Source organism: Nomascus leucogenys, chromosome X (assembly GCF_006542625.1).
Source record: "Nomascus leucogenys isolate Asia chromosome X, Asia_NLE_v1, whole genome shotgun sequence".
In the NCBI taxonomy this organism is placed as follows: Eukaryota; Metazoa; Chordata; class Mammalia; order Primates; family Hylobatidae; genus Nomascus; species Nomascus leucogenys.
The window spans coordinates 88,322,609-88,343,252 of NC_044406.1; the positions used below are offsets into that span (position 1 = coordinate 88,322,609).

The 20,644-nt window shown below is 42.0% G+C and overlaps 1 protein-coding gene across 1 annotated transcript; it reads left to right on the top strand.

The window, feature by feature from the left end:
• The first annotated feature begins 1,387 nt into the window (after positions 1-1,387).
• Positions 1,388-19,783, top strand: ARL13A (ADP ribosylation factor like GTPase 13A). The gene is made up of 7 exons (XM_030807043.1): positions 1,388-1,446; positions 1,825-1,895; positions 14,556-14,805; positions 15,691-15,796; positions 16,281-16,447; positions 17,074-17,164; positions 19,757-19,783. The coding sequence occupies exons 1-7, from the start codon at positions 1,388-1,390 to the stop codon at positions 19,781-19,783; spliced, it is 771 nt and encodes a 256-aa protein (XP_030662903.1).
• Positions 19,784-20,644: the final 861 nt, after the last annotated feature.

Genomic DNA, 20,644 nt, shown 5'->3' on the forward strand with positions numbered 1-20,644 from the left:
TATTTTGGAATGGCAACTCTCCAGAACAGTAAATGACTGGATGACTCTGCAGAACCCTGATAAATTATCCATTAATAAGTCGGCACATAAACTGTGCTCATCAGATAGCTAAGCAAAGCCCATCGAAGCATTAACTGAAGTACTTTGCTAACCCAACCAGGGCTTCCTCCAACTTTGGGCTTCAACACACAGTCGTCCCTCAGTAAACTCGGGGGAAATGGGTTCCTGAACCCCCTCATATACCAAAATCTGTGCATTCTCAAATCCTGCAGTTGGCACTGCGAAACCCATGTACATGAAAAGTTAGCCCTGCATATACATGGGTTTCACATTCACAAATATCCTCATTTGATTGAAAAAAAAAATCTGGTATAAGTAGACTCATGCAGTTCAAACTCATGTTGTTCAAGGGTCAACCATAATTAGTCATTAGGAAAATGTAAATCAAAACCACAATGAAATACCTACCTCACACCCACTAGGATAGCTGTAAACAAAAAACAAGCATTACTGGTGGGAATGTAAGATGTTGTAGCCACTTTGCAAAACAGTCTGGCAGTTCCTCAAGAGGTTAAATATAGATTTATTATATAACCCAGCAGTAATAGTCCTAGGTATATACCCAAGAGAAAAGAAAACATATCCACACAAAAACTTATATACAAATGTTTATAGCAGCATTATTCATAAGAGCCAAAAAGTGGAAACAATCCACTTTCCAAGGATGAACCTTGAAGTGATTGCCTAAATTATCCTTTTTACTTAGGCATTCACTTCCAAATCCAGCTGCGCATTGGCATCACCTGGGAAGCTTATGCAGCTCCCTGGCAATCTTTGAGGATGGGACACCTGGATTAATGTTTGAACCCAGACTAGGCTATCTCTAAGGTCCCTGATAGCTCCAAAACTTGTATAAAATCTCTAATAGTGGGTCACCAATGCCCACATCTTTGAAGAAGAGACATTGTTGGTACTTGGAACAGGTCTCCCGATAGGTCCTTCTAGAAGCCTAAGTTGGTTCTTCTCTTAGGCATCATCCCAACCTTCACAAGGTTGAATAAAGATATTCTTAATAAGGATGAACTACGGCTGAAGGGATAGGCCACATCTGATTATGTCTGTGTAGGCTGCTATACTAAGAAATCACCCCATTTTGAAGAAAGCTACTCATTAGCACAGAACTTGTCACTGCAGTTGAGAATAACCAGTTCCTCCTTCTATGACATTTATAGACACAGTTGGATAGAATGAATAGACTTCTAACAATCCCAGGCTTTCTGTTTATCAGCACCTGTTTAGTCATAAGCTGACTAAAGGCTCAGTGTTTATAATGGGACTTATTTCTTATTTTCTTTCTTCTCTTAATATTTAAGAACTAAGATGAATCATGTTCCGGCTTTTGTTCTCCTGCTGCTCTTGGCTAAAGACAACAGAAGAGACACGAAGGTAATATTACAATTGTTTCCCTAGGCCTATTCCACTATTTCCTCCCACAAATGTGCCCATAGTCCCTCAAGGGACAAATCTTCATAATATATATTGTTAGGTGAAGTGATTAAGCAGTGTTTGTAAGATTGGGGGCAGGGTTGAGGAGGGATGGCCGATTGTACAAGGTTAAGTGAATCAGGGAAGAAAAGCATCCTTGGGGGCTTTGGTGAGGGGCTCCCATACCACCTTCTACTGCTTTGGCTGGGCCTTTTATGGTACATGCATTGAGATTACTGCAGGCAGAATCCCAAACAATAAGGAAGAGTATAACTCTCTGTTTAGCCTAAAACCTACCTGTTTTAAGACTTTGGGCTCATTTTTCTTTTTCATTTCCAGGAATGTGACCATCCCTATCATTGGCTTGAACAACTCAGGCAAAACTGTTCTTGTGGAGACATTCCAAAAATGTATGGAACTAAGAGCATTAGATACTGGCGTGGGTCTCCCATGGACCCCAGAACCCAGTGAAATAATCATTCCTTCCTAGCATTACTTCATGGCCCTCAGTTTCCCTCTTTTTGTGCATAAACACCTCCTAACACACACACATATACTCTCTCTCTCTATCTCTCTCCCTTCCTCCCTCCCTCCCTTCCCCACATTACATAAACAGCCTGTTTATGTAATGTCTGTCACCTGCTCCCTTTACAAGCTATCCTAATTGCAAGTCCTTTCATAAGGTCAGTAGGCATGAGTTCAAACTACGTAAAGCATTGCAGTCAATTATGAAGGATAGCATGTTTGAAATGATGTCTAGTTTCAGGGCTCAATTAAAGTGGAATTTGGTCTAGATAAGAGAGACAAGTGTGGGATGATAAAGAAGTTTAATAACATGAAATTTTGTGACAGCTAATATGGAGAGTTGGAGCTTGAGAAATGTTGTCAGTTCCGATATGTGCAAGTTTAATACCAGGTCTCTAGTTCCGTATCTTGACATTTCAAGAAGCAGTTACACAGAATTTCAGAAAGCTACTATACTACTTATTAAGGACCAAGCAAAGAAGCCAGCACTGCCTGTCACAGGATGCCCTCCATCCATGTTTATTGGATAAATGAAGTAGTATGATGACATGGTTGAGTTTTATCTAACCTGGCATCCCTGAACAAAAAAGGCTAATCTGACTCCTCTGCCACTGACCTACCTGAAGTGCTCATCAATTTCCCTGAACTACAGCAACAGCCTTCTGGCTGATTTTGTCATCTCCAGTTGTCCCCCCAGTATTCAATCCACATAGCTACCAGAAGGACTTAATACAAAAGTCTGATCATGGCACTTCCCTGCTCAAAACTGTTCAATGCCATTATCTTCAAGATAAAACTTAAGTTTCTTAGCAGCACACAAAGCCCTCTATGAGTTGGTCCCTGAGTCCTCCTCCAACTTCATTTCCCATGCTCTCTGCACATGCCCTCTGATACAGCCACAACAAATGACTTGCCATCCCCCTTTTCTAGTTCTGTACATGCTGTCCCACTACCTAGCATTTTACCTCCACCATTATCTACCTGCTAAATCAAAAGCCTCAAGTCACAGCCCAGCTTGACCTCAGGAAAGCCTTCCCTATCAGTGCCCTCCTTCCTCAGCTCCCACTCTATTCCATGCATCGCTCTGGCATGCACTTATTACAACATCATCAGGCAATTTTAAGTCCATCCCCTAAATTGTGAGCCTCTTGGGGAGAAATAATGGATTTTTTCCTCTCTGTGTCTTTAGCCTGTGGCCTTTTAGCATTTTCAGGTAGGTATTCAATAAATATTCATGGAATGGATGTTCTCCCCCATTCCACCATTCACCTGAGACAACATGTTGCCATTTTCTTTGCTTTTTTTTTTTTCCTCTGAGACAGAGTCTTGTTCTGTTGCCCAGGCTGGAGTGCAGTGGTGTGATCTCAACTCACTGCAACCTCCATCTCCCAGGTTCAAGCGATTCACATGCCTCAGCCTCCCGAGTAGCTGGGATTACAGGTGTGCACCACCACACCTGGCTGATTTTTTTTGGATTTCAGTAGAGATGGGGTTTCACCATGTTGGCCAGGCTGATCTGCAACTCCTGGGCTCAAGCAATCCTCCTGCCTCAGCCTCCCAAAGTGCTGGAATTACATTGTGAGCCACTGCGCCCAGCGACATGTTGCCATTTTCTATAACAACTTCCTCTGTCCCATTAGCAGCTCCAAGCCTCACATTTTAGCCAATGGGTTCAGCCTTTTATCCCCCCTTGTAGGAAACAAACTTAACTCCTTGCTTCTCCCAATTCTCTGATAGGCAGAAATGTTTAAGAAGGTAAATAGCAGCAGGAAAAATCCAGGAGCCAGCAAAAATCACAAGATTATTGAAAAAAGTGGGGATAATTTTCTAGAGCCCCAACTCAACCTCATCCCTGGATTCCCTTTAGTCTGGGTGGGCCCTAGGAATCTATATTTTAAGAACTCCTCAGGGGTTTCTGATGGCCAGCCAGCTTTTGGAAGCACTCACCTGGAATTACCAGTATGCTATTTTGCCTGTGAGAATAGTGTCTGTTTCCCATTTTAATTCCTAGAGGACACTGCCTACAGTCTATTTATTTTGTTACTGCATAACTTGCCCTGTGCTCAGTGAATACCTGGGGGATTATTCATAAATCTATTGGTTGTGACTACATTCACAGACAATTTTTTTAATGGGCACTGATAACACATTCTGAAGAATGTCTCAGGCCACCTCTGTCTACGCAGGACCATCAGAATCAACCTAGTAGGTTGCTTTGTGCCCAAAATTGAATAATTCACCTCCCTTGTCCCTGCGAATGTTTTTTGTTATTGTTGTTGTTGTTGTTTGTTTTTTGTTTTTTGAGATGGAGTTTCACTCTCATTGCCCAAGCTGGAGTGCAATGATGCAATCTCAGCTCACTGCCACCTCAGCCTCCTGGATTCAAGCGATTCTCCTGCCTCGGCCTCTAAGTAGCTGAATTACAGGCATGTGCTAACTTTTTGTATTTAGTAGAGACAGGGTCTCACCATGTTGGTCAGGCTGGTCTCAAACTCCTGACCTCAGGTGATCCACCCGCCTTGGCCTCCCAAAGTGCTGGGATTACAGGCTTAAGCCACCGCACCCAGCTGCTGCGAATGTTTTTTGCCAAGAACAGATAATTGCCTAGGAAGGAAATGCCCGTCTGCAAGTAATAACTGTGGACACTTGAAGACACCAGCTATAAAATATTTTGGCACACAAGCCATTTTTTAGTGGTTTTTAAAATTTGTTAAATTTTTATGGGTACACTGTAGGTGTATGTATTTATGAGATATGTGAGATACGTTGATACAGGCATACTATGTGTAATAATCAAATCAGGGTAAATGGGGTATCCATCACCTCAAGCATTCACCATTTATTTGTGTTACAAACATTCCAGTTGTACTCCCTCAGTTATTATAAATGTACAACAAATTATTGCTGACTATAGTCACTCTGTTGTGCTATCAAATACTAGATCTTATTCATTCTAACTATATTTTTGTACCCATTAACCATCCCATTCCCTCCCCTCGCTATCCTTTCCACCCTCTAGTAACTATCCTTCTACTCTTTTTTTTTTCTTTTTTGAGATGGAGTCTTGTTCTGTTGCTCAGGCTGGAGTGCAGTGGCATGATCTCAGCTCACTGCAACCTCCACCTCTTGGGTTCAAGTAATTCTCCTACCTCAGCTTCCCAAGTAGCCGGGATTACAGGCGTGTGCCACCACACCTGGCTTATTTTTGTATTTTTATTAGAGACGAGGTCTCACCATGTTGGCCAGGCTGGTCTCGAACTCGTGACATCAGGTGATCTGCCTGCCTCGGCCTCCCAAAGTGCTGGGATTATAGGCATGAACCACCACACCCGGCTGTGTCCTTCTACTCTTTATCTCCATGAGTTCAATTATTTTACTCTAGGGCTTCCACAAATGAGTGAGAACATATGAAATTTATCTTTCTGTGCCTGGCTTATTTCAGTTAACATAATGTACTTGTTCTGCCCGTGTTGCTGCAAATGACAAGATCTTATTCTTTTTTTATGGCTAAATAGTACTCCATTGTGTATATGTACCACATTTTCTTCATCCATTCATCTGTTGATGGACACTTAGGTTGCTTCCAAATCTGGGCTATTGTGAACAGTGCTGCAATAAACATGGGACACCAGATATCTCTTTGACATACTGATTTCCTTTCTTTTGGATACATACACAGCAGGTGGATTGCTGCATCACATGGTAGTTCTATGTTTAGTTTTTTGAGGAACTTTCATAGTGGAACATAATTTATGTTCTCAACAACAGTGTATGAGGGTCCCCCTTTCTCCACAGCCTTGCCAGAATGATCAATATGCTGAGGAGAATAATGTATATCCTGCATTCATTGGATGAAATGTTCTGTAAATATCTATTAGGTCCATTTGCTCTATAGTGCAGATTAGGTACAATGTTTCATTGTTGATCTGGATAATCTGTCCAATGCTGAAAGTGGGGTGCTGAAATCTCCAATTATTACTGTATTGGGGTCTATCTCTCTCTCTTTAGCTCTAATATTTGCTTTATATATCTGGGTGCTCCAGTGTTGGGTGCATATATAATTGTTATATACACTTGCTGAATTGATTCCCTTATCATTATATAATGACATTGTCTCTTTTTATAGTTTTTGTCTTGAAATCTGTTTTGTCTGAAGTATAGCTACTCCCGCTCTTTTGGGTTTCCAGTTGTATGGAATATAATTTTCTATCCCTTTCAGTCTGTATGTGTCTTTATAGATGAAGTGTGTTTCTTGTAGGAAACAGATCGTGGTTGTTTTTTTTTTAATCCACTCAGCCACCCTATGTCTTTTGTTTGGAGAGTTTAGTCCATTTATATTCAATGTTATTATTAATAAGGACTTACTACTGCCACCTTGTTATTTGCTTTCTGGTTGTTTTTTGGTCTTTTCCTTCCTTCCTTCCTGTCTTCCTTTTTGTGAAAGTGATTTTCTCTGGTAGTATGTTTTGATTTATTGCTTTATATTTTTTTGTCTATCTGTTGTAGGTTTTTTGATTTGAAGTTACCATGGGGCTTGCAAATAACATCTTATAACCCTTTTTTTTAAATATTCACCCACTGCCCCCTGGAAACCCCCTTATTTTAAACTGATGACAACTGTGATTGCAAAAACAAGCAAAGAGAAAACTAATATTAATTGTACACTTTAACTTCATCCCCTCTGCTTTTTAACTTTTTGTTGTTTCTATTTATATCTTATTATACTGTCTTTAAAAGTTGCTGTAGTTGTTACTTTTGATAGGTTCATCTTTTAGTCTTTGTACTCAAGCTATGAGTAGTTTACATACCACGATTACAGTATTATAACAATACTCTGTATTTGTCTGTATGAGTTGCTGTTACCAGTGGGTTTTATACCTTCAGGTGATTTCTTATTGCTCATTAACATCCTTTTCTTTCAGACTGAAGTACTCCCTTTGGCATTTCTTGTAGGAGAGGTCTGGTGTTGACAAAAATCCCTCAGCTTTTGTTTGTCTGGGAAATACTTTATTTCTCCTTCATGTTTGAAGGATAATTTTGCTGGATATAATATTCTAGGATAAAAGTTTTTTTCCTTGATATACTTTAAGTATATCATGCCACTCTCTTATTTCAATCTTTGTTAAACTTATCTGATAAATTCTGAATTCCTTCTTTGTGTTATCTTGGACTTCATTGATCTTCCTCAAAACAACTATTTTGAATTCTCTGTCTGAAAGGTCACTTATCTCTGTCACTCCGTAATATGTTACCAGTGCCTTATTTAGCTCTTTTAGTGAGGTCATTTTTCCTGGATGGTCTTGATGTTTATTGATGCTCATCAATGTCTGGGCACTGAAGAGTTAAGTATTTATGCAGGCTGGGATTGTTTTTACCCATCCTTCTTGAGAAGGACTCAAAGGGAATTGAGTGTTGTGATCAAATCTTTGGTCACTGCAGTTGTATATGCATTCGGGGACACCCTAAGCCTAGTAATGCTGTGACTCTTGTAAAGCTGTAGAGATACCATTTTGGTGGTCTTGGGTAAGATCTGAGAGAATTCCCTGGTTTACCAGGCAAAGTCTCTTGTTCTTTTCCCTTACTTTCTCCCAAACAAATGGAGTCTCTCTCTGTGCTGAGCTGCCTGGAGTTGGGGAAGGGGTGACACAAGCACTCCTGTGGCCACGACCACTGAGACTGTGCTGAGTCACGCATGAAGCCAACACAGTACTGAGTCTCACCCAAGGCCTGTGGCAACTATTTCTTGGCTATCCCTGATATTTATTCAAGGCCCAAGGGCACTTTAGTCAGTAGGTGATGAATCCTGCCAGGACAGGGTATTTCCCTTCAGTGCAGCAGGTTCCTTTCTGGTCCAGGGTGGGTCTAGAAATGCCACAAGGAGCTAGGGCCTGGGGTCAGGGGCTTTAGAAATCTGCTTGGTGCTTTATTTTACTGGGGCTGAGCAAGTACCCAGGTTGCAAGACAAAGTCCTCTTTATATTTCTCTCTCCTTTCCTCAAGCAGAATTGGCCACCACAGCCCCAAGCCCATAGCGACTATAGCCTGGCTACCATCAACGTTTATTCAAGGCCCGAGGGCTCTTTAGTCAGCAGGCAGTGAGTCCTGCCAGGCCTGGGTCTCTCCCTTCAGGGCAGCGTGTTCCTTTCTGGCCCAAGGTGAGTCTAGAAATGCCCTCCAGGAGCTAAGGCCTGGAATCAGGGACTTCAGGAGTCTGCTTGGTGCTGTATTTTACTGTGGCTGAGTTAGTACTGAAGTTGCAAGAAAAAGTCCTTTTTACTCTTCTCTCTCCTTTCCTCAAGCAGGAGTCTCTCCTGATGGCCACCACCGCTGAAAATGTGCGCACGCCTGAAGCCAGCACAATACCAGGTCTTGCCCAAGGCCCACGGTGACTACTGCCTGGCACTTGCTTGGGATGTTTACTCAAGGCCTAAAGGCTCCTTAGTCAGGTGGTGGTGAATCCTGTCAAGACTGGGTCCTTCCCTTCAGGGCACTGGGTTCCCTTCTGGCCCAGGATGGGTCTAGAAATGTCATCGGGGAGCCATGGCCTGAAATGGGGGCTTCAGGACTCTGCTTGGTACTTTATTTTCCTGTGGCTGAGCTGGTATTCAAGTTGTAAGACAATGTTCTCTTTACTCTTCCCTCTCCTCCTGGAGCTGCAAGCTGTGCTGCCTGGCACTGGGGGGAGGGGTGACACAAGCACTCCCTTGGTCACTCCGGCTGGTGACTCACTAGGTTGCATGCCCCCTGAGTCCTTGGCTCCAAGACCATCACAGCACCAGGACTTGTCCAGGAACTGAAGTCCTTGTGGCCTGGACTGCCTTTTAAATTTATTTAGCACCCCAGAGCACTTCAGGCCATGGTGGCAGGGCTTGCTGGAACTCAGGTTCCAACTGTTCGAATGGACAATTTCTCTCTGGCTAGGGCTGGTCTAAATGCTTCCTCCGTAAGTGCTAGGCAAATTCCGCCCTATGTAGTTTTCTGCTGTGACAGGGCAGCACTGAGTTCCAATCCAAAGTCCTACAATCACTGCACTCTCTCTTTCAAGCACAGATTCTCTCTCTGTGCCATGTGGTGCTGCCAGGGGATGAGGAAAGGGTGGTGCTAGTGATTCAAGACTGTCTTTCCTATCCTCTTCAGTGCCTCTTTCCTTGACATGATGTTATAACCAAGGTGGGGTGTGGGGGCTAATGCCTGTAATCCCAGCACTTTGAGAGGCCAAGGCAGGCAGATCGCTTGAGCCCATGAGTTCAAGACCAGCCTGGGCAACATGCCAAAACTCTCTAAAAAAAAAAAAAAAAATTAGCCAGGTATGGTGACACATGCCTGTAATCCCATTTACTCAGGAGGCTAAGGTGGGAGGATCACTTGAGTCCAGGAGGTCAAGGCTGCAGTGAGCTGAGACTGAGCCACTGCACTCCAGCATGGGTGACAGAGTGAGACCCTGTCTCAAAAAAAGAAAAAAATACAGATGTTATAACCAGGTACTGTGATCGCTCACCTGATTTTTTTTTTTTTTTTTTTTTTTTTTTTTTTTTTTTTTTTTTTTTTTTTTTTTTTTTTTTTTTTTTTTTTTTTTTTTTTTTTTTTTTTTTTTTTTTTAGTGTATTTACTCCCCCCCCCCCCCCCCCCCAGGTGATCCCTGTGTCATGATCATGCATTCACCTAGAAGAAATCGTTTTGGTTCTGGTTTACTGATGAGTTCAGTTCATGACAAAGGACACGAACTCATCATTTTTTATGGCTGCATAGTATTCCATGGTGTATATGTGCCACATTTTCTTAATCCAGTCTATCGTTGTTGGACATTTGGGTTGGTTCCAACTCTTTGCTATTGTGAATAGTGCCGCAATAAACATACGTGTGCATGTGTCTTTATAGCAGCATGATTTATAGTCCTTTGGGTATATACCCAGTACAAGGCTACAGTAACCAAAACAGCATGGTACTGGTACCACAACAGAGACATAGATCAATGGAACAGAACAGAGCCCTCAGAAATGATGCCGCATAGCTACAACTATCTGATCTTTGACAAACCTGACAAAAACAAGAAATGGGGAAAGGATTCCCTATTTAATAAATGGTGCTGGGAAAACTGGCTAGCCATATGTAGAAAGCTGCAACTGGATCCCTTCCTTACACCTTATACAAAAATTAATTCAAGATGGATTAAAGACTTATATGTTAGACCTAAAACCATTAAAATCCTACAAGAAAACCTAGGCAATACCATTCAGGACATAGGCGTGGGCAAGGACTTCATGTCTACAACACCAAAAGCAATGGCAACAAAAGCCAAAATCGACAAATGGGATCTCATTAAACTAAAGAGCTTCTGCACAGCAAAAGAAACTATCATCAGAATGAACAGGCAACCTACAGAATGGGAGAAAATTTTTGCAACCTACTCATCTGACAAAGGGCTACTATCCAGAATCTACAATGAACTCAAACAAATTTACAAGAAAAAAACAAACAACCCCATCAAAAAGTGGGCAGAGGACATGAACAGACACTTCTCAAAAGAAGACATTTATGCAGCCAGAAAACACATGAAGAAATGCTCATCATCACTGGCCATCAGAGAAATGCAAATCAAAACCACAGTGAGATACCATCTCACACCAGTTAGAATGGCCATCATTAAAAAATCAGGAAACAACAGGTGCTGGAGAGGATGTGGAGAAATAGGAACACTTTTACACTGTTGGTGGGACTGCTTTCATGTGGAGTCAGTGTGGATTCGACTAGTTTTATTTTTGGTTTTTTGTTGTTCAATTTGGTGTTCCTGCAGGGGTGACCATCACTGAAGGATTCTATTTGGCCATCTTATGCCACCACCTCCGAGTCATTATTATTGACACCATTCACTAAAACTGTTTTGTCTGGCATGGTCATGTAAGGCAAGAAGAAACCCAATCACTGGCACAAGCAGGTGTCCTAAATGAGGACATTTAGACGAGTGCCTTTCAAACCTGGCTATATATTTCAATCAGCTGGGGAGCTTTTTAAAAAAAATCGTGATGCTTCAGCCCCACCCCAGATCTATGGACTCAAACCCTGAGAGAACGAAGCCTGGAGGTGGCTGGGCATGGTGGCTTACGCCTGTAATCCCAGCACTTTGGGAGGCCAAGGGGGGGTGGGGGGGTGGATCACCCGAGGTCAGGAGTTCGAGACCAGCCTGGCCAACATGGTGAAACCCCCGTCTCTACTAAAAATACAAAAATTGGCTGGGTGTGGTGGTGGGGGCCTGTAATCTCAGCTACACAGGAGGCTGAGGTAGGAGAATTGCTTGAACTCGGGAGGCAAAGTGTGGAAGGCAAAGGGTGTGGTGAGCCGAGATGGTGCCACTGCACTCCAGGCTTAATAAATAAATAAATAAATAAATAAATAAATAAATAAATAAATAAAATGCTCTACAGGTGATCATGGAGAACGGTGCATACTGAGAACCAATAACCAGAATCACCTGGGGAGCTTTCAAACCTACTGACAGGGGACCTGGAGATTCAAAAATTTTGGTCTGGGAAGGGCCCATGGAATCTAGTTTTTTTTTTTGAGACAGAGTCTCACTCTGTCACCCAGACTGGGGTGCAGTGGTACAGTGGTGTGATCATGGTTCACTACAGCCTTGATTGCCCAGGCTCAAGCGATCCTCCCACCTCAGGCTTCCAAGTAGCTGGGACTACAGGTATGTAGCATGGAATCTGGATCTTAACAAGCTCACCAGATGATGCTGAGACACAATCAGGCATGGGTTTCATGGCTCTCTAGAGTAGTGGTACTCAAGCTTTAAAGTGCAGAAGAATCACCTCAGGATTTTGTTAACCATAGGGAGTTCATTAAACACGCAAATGCTTGTGTCCCAAGCCTGGAGGTTTTGATTCATTTGGTCTGGGCTGGGCTTTAACAATCACCCCCATGTAATTCTCAATTACATGGTGCCCAGACCATGCTTTATGAAACACTCCACTAGGGATACAGAGATGAATCAGACTCAGTACCTGTCCTTAGAGTGTTTACACGTTAATAGAGGAAATAAGATAAATGTAAATTGTCAGGGAACAACCGCTCACAGCATCTAGGGTTCACCAACAATAGAATGCACTAACTGAAGGAACTGGTAAGGTTTCAAGTAAAAAGAAAAAACTAAGGAAAAAAATTTTTTCTCTGACAGGGCAAAAAAATATATAAAGCTTTTCTCGATGCAGGAAACTCTAATATTACCTTTAGAGTTTTAACCTATTCACTTTTTTTTTTGAGACAGATGTCTCGCTCTGTCGCCCAGGCTGAAGTGCAATGGTGAGACCTCAGCTCACTGCAACCTCTGCCTCCCGGGTTCAAGCGATTCTCCTGCTTCAGCCTCCCAAGTAGCTAGGATTACAGGTGCCCACCACCATGCCCGGCTAATTTTTGTATTTTTAGTGGAAACAGGGTTTCGCCATGTTGGCCAGGCTGGTCTCGAACTCCTGACCTCAGGTGATCCGCCTGCCTCGGCCTCCCAAAGTGCTGGGATTACAGGTGTGAGCCACCGTCCCTGGCCCACTTATTATTTCTGAGTAGTCTAATACAGATATAGCAAATATCACATCAAAGTTTTGGCTGAAAATTATTTTATCTGAAAACTATAATTTAAAAGTTCATTGCCTAACATGAAATCAGAAGAGATGTTATGAAAATCACATTTAAACATAATAATAATATATACATATACACACATATATATTTATTCTCATTTCTAAAGACCCAAAAGCATATTACTAACTTTTCACGTTAATGACTCATTTTAGCAATCCTATGGAAAATGTCACATGCAGATCTCAGACTACAAATAAGAAGTTGTGAATTCTAGTCTTAGTGCTCCCAGGTGTGGGTGTAGAGAATGTATAAAGTCATTTTGCTACTAATGTGGGAAGAGAGCTAGGCTAGAACGGTCAGTTCAACAGACTGGAATGCATATAAAGGCTGCCGTTTTCCATTTTCCTTCTCTTTTTTTGTTTTTTTGTTTTTTTTTTTTGAGATGGAGTTTCACTCTTGTCCCCCATGCTGGAGGGCAGTGGCGTGATCTCAGCTCACCGCAACCTCTGTCTCCAGGGCTCAAGTGATTCTCCTGCCTCAGCCTCCCAGGTAGCTGGGATTACAGGCGTGTGCCACCACACCCGGCCAAGTTTTTTTTTTCTTTTTTTTTGTATTTTTAGTAAAGACGGGATTTTGCCATGTTGGCCAGGCTGGTCTTGAACTCCCAACCTCAGGTGATCCACCCACCTCAGCCTCTCAAAGTGCCGGGATTACAGGCGCGAGCCACCGTGCCCAGCCAAGACTGCCGTTTTCAACTCCATTTCTATGGGAGCTGAATGAGGTATGGAATTCCCTATGAGATTTTGTGTTCTGGCTACAGCTTTTCAAATGAAAATGTGTCTAAGTCTAGCATGGTTTCTTGGAAGAGATATGTGGGAGACAACTTCATACCCTCATCTACAGTAACAACCACCATAAACATTTATTGAACACCTACTGTGTGTAAGGTAATACAGACATCCTCCCTCATATAGCTTATGTTTTATTTGGAGAGACAAAACAAGCACAAAAAGAGGTGAAGGACCAGCTCAACAGACCATGTGCTCAACAAGAGAGAGAGAGAGAAGTGAGAAGTGGACAGGCCAGAGAAGTCTTCCTAAACAGTACTTGAGCTGGGTATTGAAGGGTGGGAGAGAAGGACCTCCTGTTCATTCATTCATTTATCAGATTAATTCAATAATGAATGTGCTTGACATCATGAATGTAAAGATGAATAAATTTCAATAAAATTGAAAGGGTTCCTGTCCTGTTGCAGTTTATAACCCAGATAAATAAACCATAGAATTTACAACACTGTAATATGTGCTATGACAATGGTAAACTCAGAAGAAAGGTACCTTATCCAGATGGCTGGTGGTGTGTGGGAAAACTCTAGAATAAACAAGATCAAAATTGACATTTTAAAAAATAGGCATTAACTAAGCAAAGAGTAGAAGTGTTCTAGGCAGAGAAAATGGCATCTTGTAACATCCCAGGGCAAGAGAGAGCAAGACATTGATGTAGAGTGGGAGAAGTAAGGGCAAAGGAGCCAAGGGAAGAACAGATTGGGTATGTGCTAGGACAGTGTGGACACCCGTCAGGCTACAGCGCTAGGAGATAGGTCTGGCAGGTTAGGAGGTGAAGGAGTCTATATTATATCTGGAAGCAGTGGACACTCACTAAAGGTTACTGAGCCAGGAGAGGATAGCATGGGTAAAGCGATGATTTAGGAAGATAGCCCCCAAGTATGGGCAGGGTGGCAGGATGCTTCAGTGGGATTTATAAGAGCAGGCTCTAGTCAGGGTTCAACAAATTATTTGATCTAACTATATTTCCCTACTTTGTGATTGCTTTTCCTCTCCTCCCCTCTGCACAGTACTTCCCAGCAGGATAGACAACTGTATGAAATCGGAACCGACTCTACTCCTGTTAGATGAGTATGGAGTTTCGATCTAAGTGATTGCTTCTCCTCTTTTCCCCTATGCATAGTACTTCCCAGTAAGACAGACCATTGTATGAAATCGGAACTGACTACACTTCTGTTAGATGAGTATGAACTTTCCATCTATGACCTAAATGGAGACCTGAAGAGCCGGGAAGCATGGCCAAACTACTATGCACAGGCCCACGGGCCTGTTTTCGTCCTGGATTCCAGTGACATAAGACGCATGCAGGAAGTGAAGATCATCTTAACACATCTGCTGTCTGATAAAAGAGTGGCAGGGAAACCCATCTTACTGTAAGATTCTGCCTTTCTGTCCTATTTCTGCTTCCCAATTTGTACCCTTAAAAGTATAGAAATGAAGGGTGGGGTGGTCCCTTTGTCACACCCAGCTAGGCCCCCTGTTCCCTTAGGCTCAGTGAGGTAGAGCGGCCCAATTTTCTGGGGTCTGTTCTCAAGAGCTACTTTCTACCACATACTGCCATGGGGGACATGTTACCTAACTGTACAAAGGTAATTTTGAAGGGAAGCATCAAAGGGAAATGAAAAGTGGTATCCACCACCTCCACCCCTTGACTCTTCCTGAAGACTACCTTCCTGAATTTGCTTATCATCTTTTCTGGTTTCAGTCTCTGATCCTGAAACCTCATGATAGCAGAGAACTCCTATCTTGTATAATTGATGCCAATGACCTCCTCTCTGATCAGATTGCTCAAAAGTTACATAACTAGCACTTATTCCAGGGTGATAATGAATGCAGGTGGCCAGTCAATTCTCATCCCTGCCCCCAACTCCCTTTATGCTTCTTTCATTCCTCATTAGCAACCCCAACTAGAGCATGAACAGAGTTTGGGAAAGGATGTAAAAACTCCAAATCTGTTCATAGCCCAGTTAGCAATTCTAATTAAAGTTTGATAGCATAATGTAGGGGAAGTGAGAAATGAGCCCTGGGGGGACTATCTTGGATTCAAATGATTTGTGCTATACTTTCCATCATTGGGAGTTGGCTAGAAAAATGTCTAGCTTATCTCATTAGGTATGTCTTTAAACCTAATTCCTGGATATGTAGCAGTTATAGTAGAATTTGTTCTCCTCCTCTTTCCCTTCTTTTCTCGCCTTTTGCTTCCATTTTGGTTTCACTTTTCCACTCTTTTTTCCTCCCTCTCTCATATGCTGTTTTAGCTTAGCAAACAAACAAGACAAGAAGAAAGCCCTCATGCCTTGTGATATTATTGACTATCTACTTCTAAAGAAGCTAGTGAAAGAGAATAAGTGCCCATGCCGAGTGGTGTCAACCTCTTCCTTCCCTCTTCCTCTGGAGCCCAGCTGATGCAGCCCTTGGTCCATTCTATAATCAGTCCCATATGTTGGGTTTGGGGCAAGGTCTCTCCCTGTCAGGCAACACCCACAGTGATTCCTGACTTGATGGTGATAATAAATATTGCATTCTGCCTTCAAAATAGTTCTGTAAAGTGGACACATGAATATCCCCATTTTATGGATAAAAAAGCCAAGGCTCAGAGACTCTACGTGACTTGCTCAAGGTCACACACCCAAGACACCACAACCACTTTATTAAAGGACCTCAGATTTTATTTCTGTCATTTGCCTTCTCAGATGTGAATGCTGAGTGTCTCCTAGAAGTCTCAGAGCCTCTCTAGGCATAGCAGAGCTTACGTGTTCCTTCACTCTTTGAATGACAGTGACTGGTTCTGTGGGCCCCAGGGGTCCCAGGCTCCAGGTCTGCAGCCTTCTCTTCTCTTTTGTCACAGGAGCCATGTTCGGCCATCAGAAACCTTGAGAGAAGAAACCATCAGCCCATAGTTGAAGGACTGTGCTGGCTATTAGCTGTCATTGATACTTGCCAACTACCACCTACCTCGAGCATCTCAATCTCCAAGAATAACACAGGCTCTGGAGAAAGATGCTCATCACACAGGTACTGAGATGCCTCTATGAGATTTACTGATAAGAAAAGCTGCAGGGATCAGTCTTTCTCACGAGCAAGGAGTTCTGGGAGGTGCTTGGATTCTGGGTGGCATTGAGCAAGTCTCTTGATATCATTGGCTCAAATGGGGCTAGGGCAGTGCCCACCAACACTCCAACATTGTTAGGTACACCTCATCCCTGGCATAACTTGAGTGGTCATGTGAAGGGAATGATTTTCATAAAGGTAAGCCAACCTATCAGCATTAGAGCTTCCCCAAAACAGGGTTTCTAATATCTGATTTACCATGTGGAGAAAAGGAACATGAGCCCCTTAAGGAGCCTACTGGCATTATTCTACGGATGAATGCCATGAACCTACTCAATATTCTCAGCCTCTAGTTTTTAATCCTCCCAATAATGAGGAATGATGGGAGAGGACAGAAATGTTGAAAAGAGGAAAAAGAAAATAGGAGGTGATCAGAGTTTTGAGGAGCAAAAGGCCTAAACATCCTCTTGCTCTGTTGTCACTTTCATTGCCCAAAGGCATATGGCAGGGATGGGGTAGGAGCTGCATTACATAAAGAAGCTTGAAGTGTGTCTGTTTCTACTACTGCTGTCCTTTCCATCTTCCCCCAACTTCTCCACCAGAACAGGAATGTCAAAGGAGAAAAGACAGCATCTAGAACAATGCTCAATCGAAGCTAAGCCTCTAAAGTCAATCCTACAGGTAAATGGCCCTTTAAATGTTAATACTCAGTGACAAATCCCTGAACACGTGGGCACCAACTAACTTCCCCCCCTCCCCATCTTCTTGCTGTACAGAAAGAAGGTACAAGATTACGGTCTAAAAAGAATACGTCAGTAACATTTGCTTTAGATGAACCCATGAAAGAAGGTGAATGTTCTAGGAGAACTAGAGCTCAGACTACTACGAAGCTTCGCTACAATTGAAGGAGTGGCTTATAGACTCCAGCTCCATATGTTGATGACAATATTTTTGAAGGTAATGCTGGATCAGTGGTTAGAGAAGAAAATTTACATAGGCCTTCCCTAACAATTTCTATAATAGTATTCCAATTTTGAGCCTGAATTTCTTCCCTCTCTCTATGGTTGGTGATTAGGAGAAGAGAAATACAAGAAGTACAGGAAGGGTGCTTGGGTACCATCTTCTGGTAGTCCAGCATGATGCCCCAGCACTGGTTGACACAAGATCTTTAGATGGCTATAGGGTTATCTTAAAGTCTATTATTCCAGTGGTGAAAGTACAAGAACTTTATCTATATATATCTCATATATATATCTCATATATATCTCATATATATCTCATATATATGAGACATATATATCTCATATATCTCATATATATATGAGATATATATGTCTCATATATCTCATATATATATCTCATATATATGAGAGATATATATCTCATATATATCTCTCATATATCTCTCATATATATGAGAGATATATGAGATATATATCTCTCATATATATGAGATATATATCTCTCATATATATCTCTCATATATCTCTCATATATATCTCATATATATCTCTCATATATATCTCATATATATCTCATATATATCTCATATATATATCTCATATATATATCTCATATATATATCTCATATATATATCTCATATATATATCTATCAAGAACTTTAAAAACATGAATACACTATGAACCAGTAATCTCAATTCTTGAGCTGTCTCCAAGGATAATTACACAAGTACCCAAAAAACGATGCTCAAGGATGTTTAATCACAGCACTGTGTACAATAACTAAAAGTGAGAAACAGCCTATATGTCCAACAATGGAGAATGGCTAAATAAATTAGGATGAATCTATGCCATGGAATACTATGCATACATTAAAAAGGCTAATGTGGACTTATATTTACTGACATGGAAAGTTTTCCACAACCTGGCATTTTTGTTCGGGAAAATAGCAAGTTGGAGTACAGCACGTATAGCACGATACGTATATAGATGTAGAAATACCTGGAGGAATATCACTGGAAGATACTAGGTGGTTGTGAGATGTAAAAGGCCAAGGTGTCTTTCCTTTGGATTTTTGTTTTATTAGAAATTTTCTCTTTTTGGCCAGGCGTAGTGGCTCACGCCTGTAATCCCAGCACTTTGGGAGGCTGAGGCGGGCGGATCACGAGGTGAAGAGATCAAGACCATCCTGGCCAACATGGTGAAACCCCGTGTCTACTAAAAATACAAAAATTAGCTGGGCATGGTGGCGGACGCCTGTAGTCCCAGCTACTGGGGAGGCTGAGGCAGGAGAATCGCTTGAACCCAGGAGGCGGAGTTTGCAGTGAGCCAAGATAGTGCCACTGCACTCCAGCCTGGCAACAGAGCGGGATTCTGTCTCAAAAAAAAAAAAAAAAAGAAATTTTCTTTTTTTATAATAAGCAAATATAATTTCTCCCAATACAAAAAAAAGCTATGAGGGCTTAAAGGCTGTAGTTACTGGCCACTCATTCTCAGTATTCCTTAGGACCCCAGTCTCCAAGATTGTCAACTGTCAATATTATAATGTCATCTCAGCTCTGAAAGGGACATGGCCTTTTATATCCCTGGCTACCTTGGAGCTTTGGGTTGTTACACCTACATGGAGGAGCTTGGACTTGGCCTGGGCCACTAACAAGGAGACAGACATTGCTCTGGGGACAAGGGGTGAGGATGAGAGCGGAGAGTAGAGCAGAAGGAAGTGGTAGAAGAGGAAGTGTTTTTTTAGATAACTACCCCTAAATCTTTGTCCAAAATTTAAATCCATTTTCCTTTCTATAACTCCAGAACTTAGGGCAAAAAAAAGAATGGATACCTGGGACACAGATAAGATGTTACTGGAAAATTCCTGTGAAGAAGCCTTTGGTTCCTATAGTTAATACTACTTAAATGAAGGACAGAGGGGAGAGAGCAAGAGTGAGAGAAAGTACGAGGCCAGGGCAGAGGATGGGCACCTCATGGGGTGCAGTCTATACCCTGTTGGAAACTGGCCAATACCCTCCTACCCTGAAATGGTCTGGGAAGGACAGGAAGCCTGGCACTTGGCTTCACTTACAATAACTGACCTTTTTCTCTTTTTACTTTCAACAGACTACTAAAGAGAAAAACAGAGGGAAACCCAAAGAGACAGTTGATATCCCTCCCTCAGCAAACAGGTTCATCTCCAGAACTATCAGGACTACCCGGTTTTTAAATTTCCATTTGATAATATTTCTACACTCCCCATACAACTCCACCTACTCTAATATCACATCCCTGAGAACCCCTGTTGTTCCTGTATATCTATATTCTAGCCATCAAATCAATCCTATACTCACTGAGAGGCTCAAGAAGAGTGAGATGGCATCCATTGAGAATGAAGACCACCTTGGTAAAAAAGAACAGAGGCTTTATATCTTTGTACCGAGATGCTGCTGACAAAGCTTGTGGACAATAACATGGGTGATCAACCAAAATTGAGCCTTAGAAATACAGGGTTCATTTAGAAATACATATTTTTTCTTTAAGGTTCTTGGGCAGAAAAGGATTGGCAAAAATAAATAGAACTTCTTTGCTGAGAATTATGCTCTACTGAATCATTTTCAGTCATACCTCCATAAACAACTTTGTTTTAAAGCCCCAGACACTCTGTGAAGCCCAGAACAATTGCTTTGCTGTCCCTTCAGGTAGTTGCCTCTACCAACACTTTGGTTAGCTATGCAAAAAACTGTAGGCACTTGAATGCATTGATCCCTCTATCCCAAGGGTGGCAGTGGTAGTGGTAGTAGTTATTTACCATTGCTACTACTATAGGTTGAGTATCCCTTATCTGAAATGCTTGGGACCAAAAGCATTTCAGATTTCAGATTTATTTTCATTTAGGAATATTTGCATTATATGTACTTACTGGTTGAGCATCCCTAATCCAAAAATCTGAAACATTCCAATGAGCATGTCCTTTGAGTGTCATGTCAGGACTCCAAAAGTTTCTAATTTTAGAAGATTTGGGATTTTGGATTTTCAGATTAGGGATGCTCAATCTATATTACCTTCACCATGAACAGCACAGCCACCATTTATTGAGTACCTTCTGGATGCCAGGCACAGTGCTAAGTTCTTTTTTTTTGAGACAGAGTCTCGCTGTCTCCCAGGCTGGAGTGCAGTGGTGTGATCTCGGCTCACTGCAAGCTCTGCCTCCTGGG

What these genes read in the sequence shown, in the direction of transcription:
- ARL13A (XM_030807043.1), top strand. Translation starts at nt 1,388, where the DNA reads ATGTTCCGGCTTTTGTTCTCCTGCTGCTCTTGGCTAAAGACAACAGAA. An exon ending in ACAACAGAAGAGACACGAAG is followed by an intron (nt 1,447 to 1,824) that starts GTAATATTACAA and finishes TTTCATTTCCAG; the next exon opens with GAATGTGACCATCCCTATCA. An exon ending in ATAAGTGCCCATGCCGAGTG is followed by an intron (nt 15,797 to 16,280) that starts GTGTCAACCTCT and finishes CTTTTGTCACAG; the next exon opens with GAGCCATGTTCGGCCATCAG.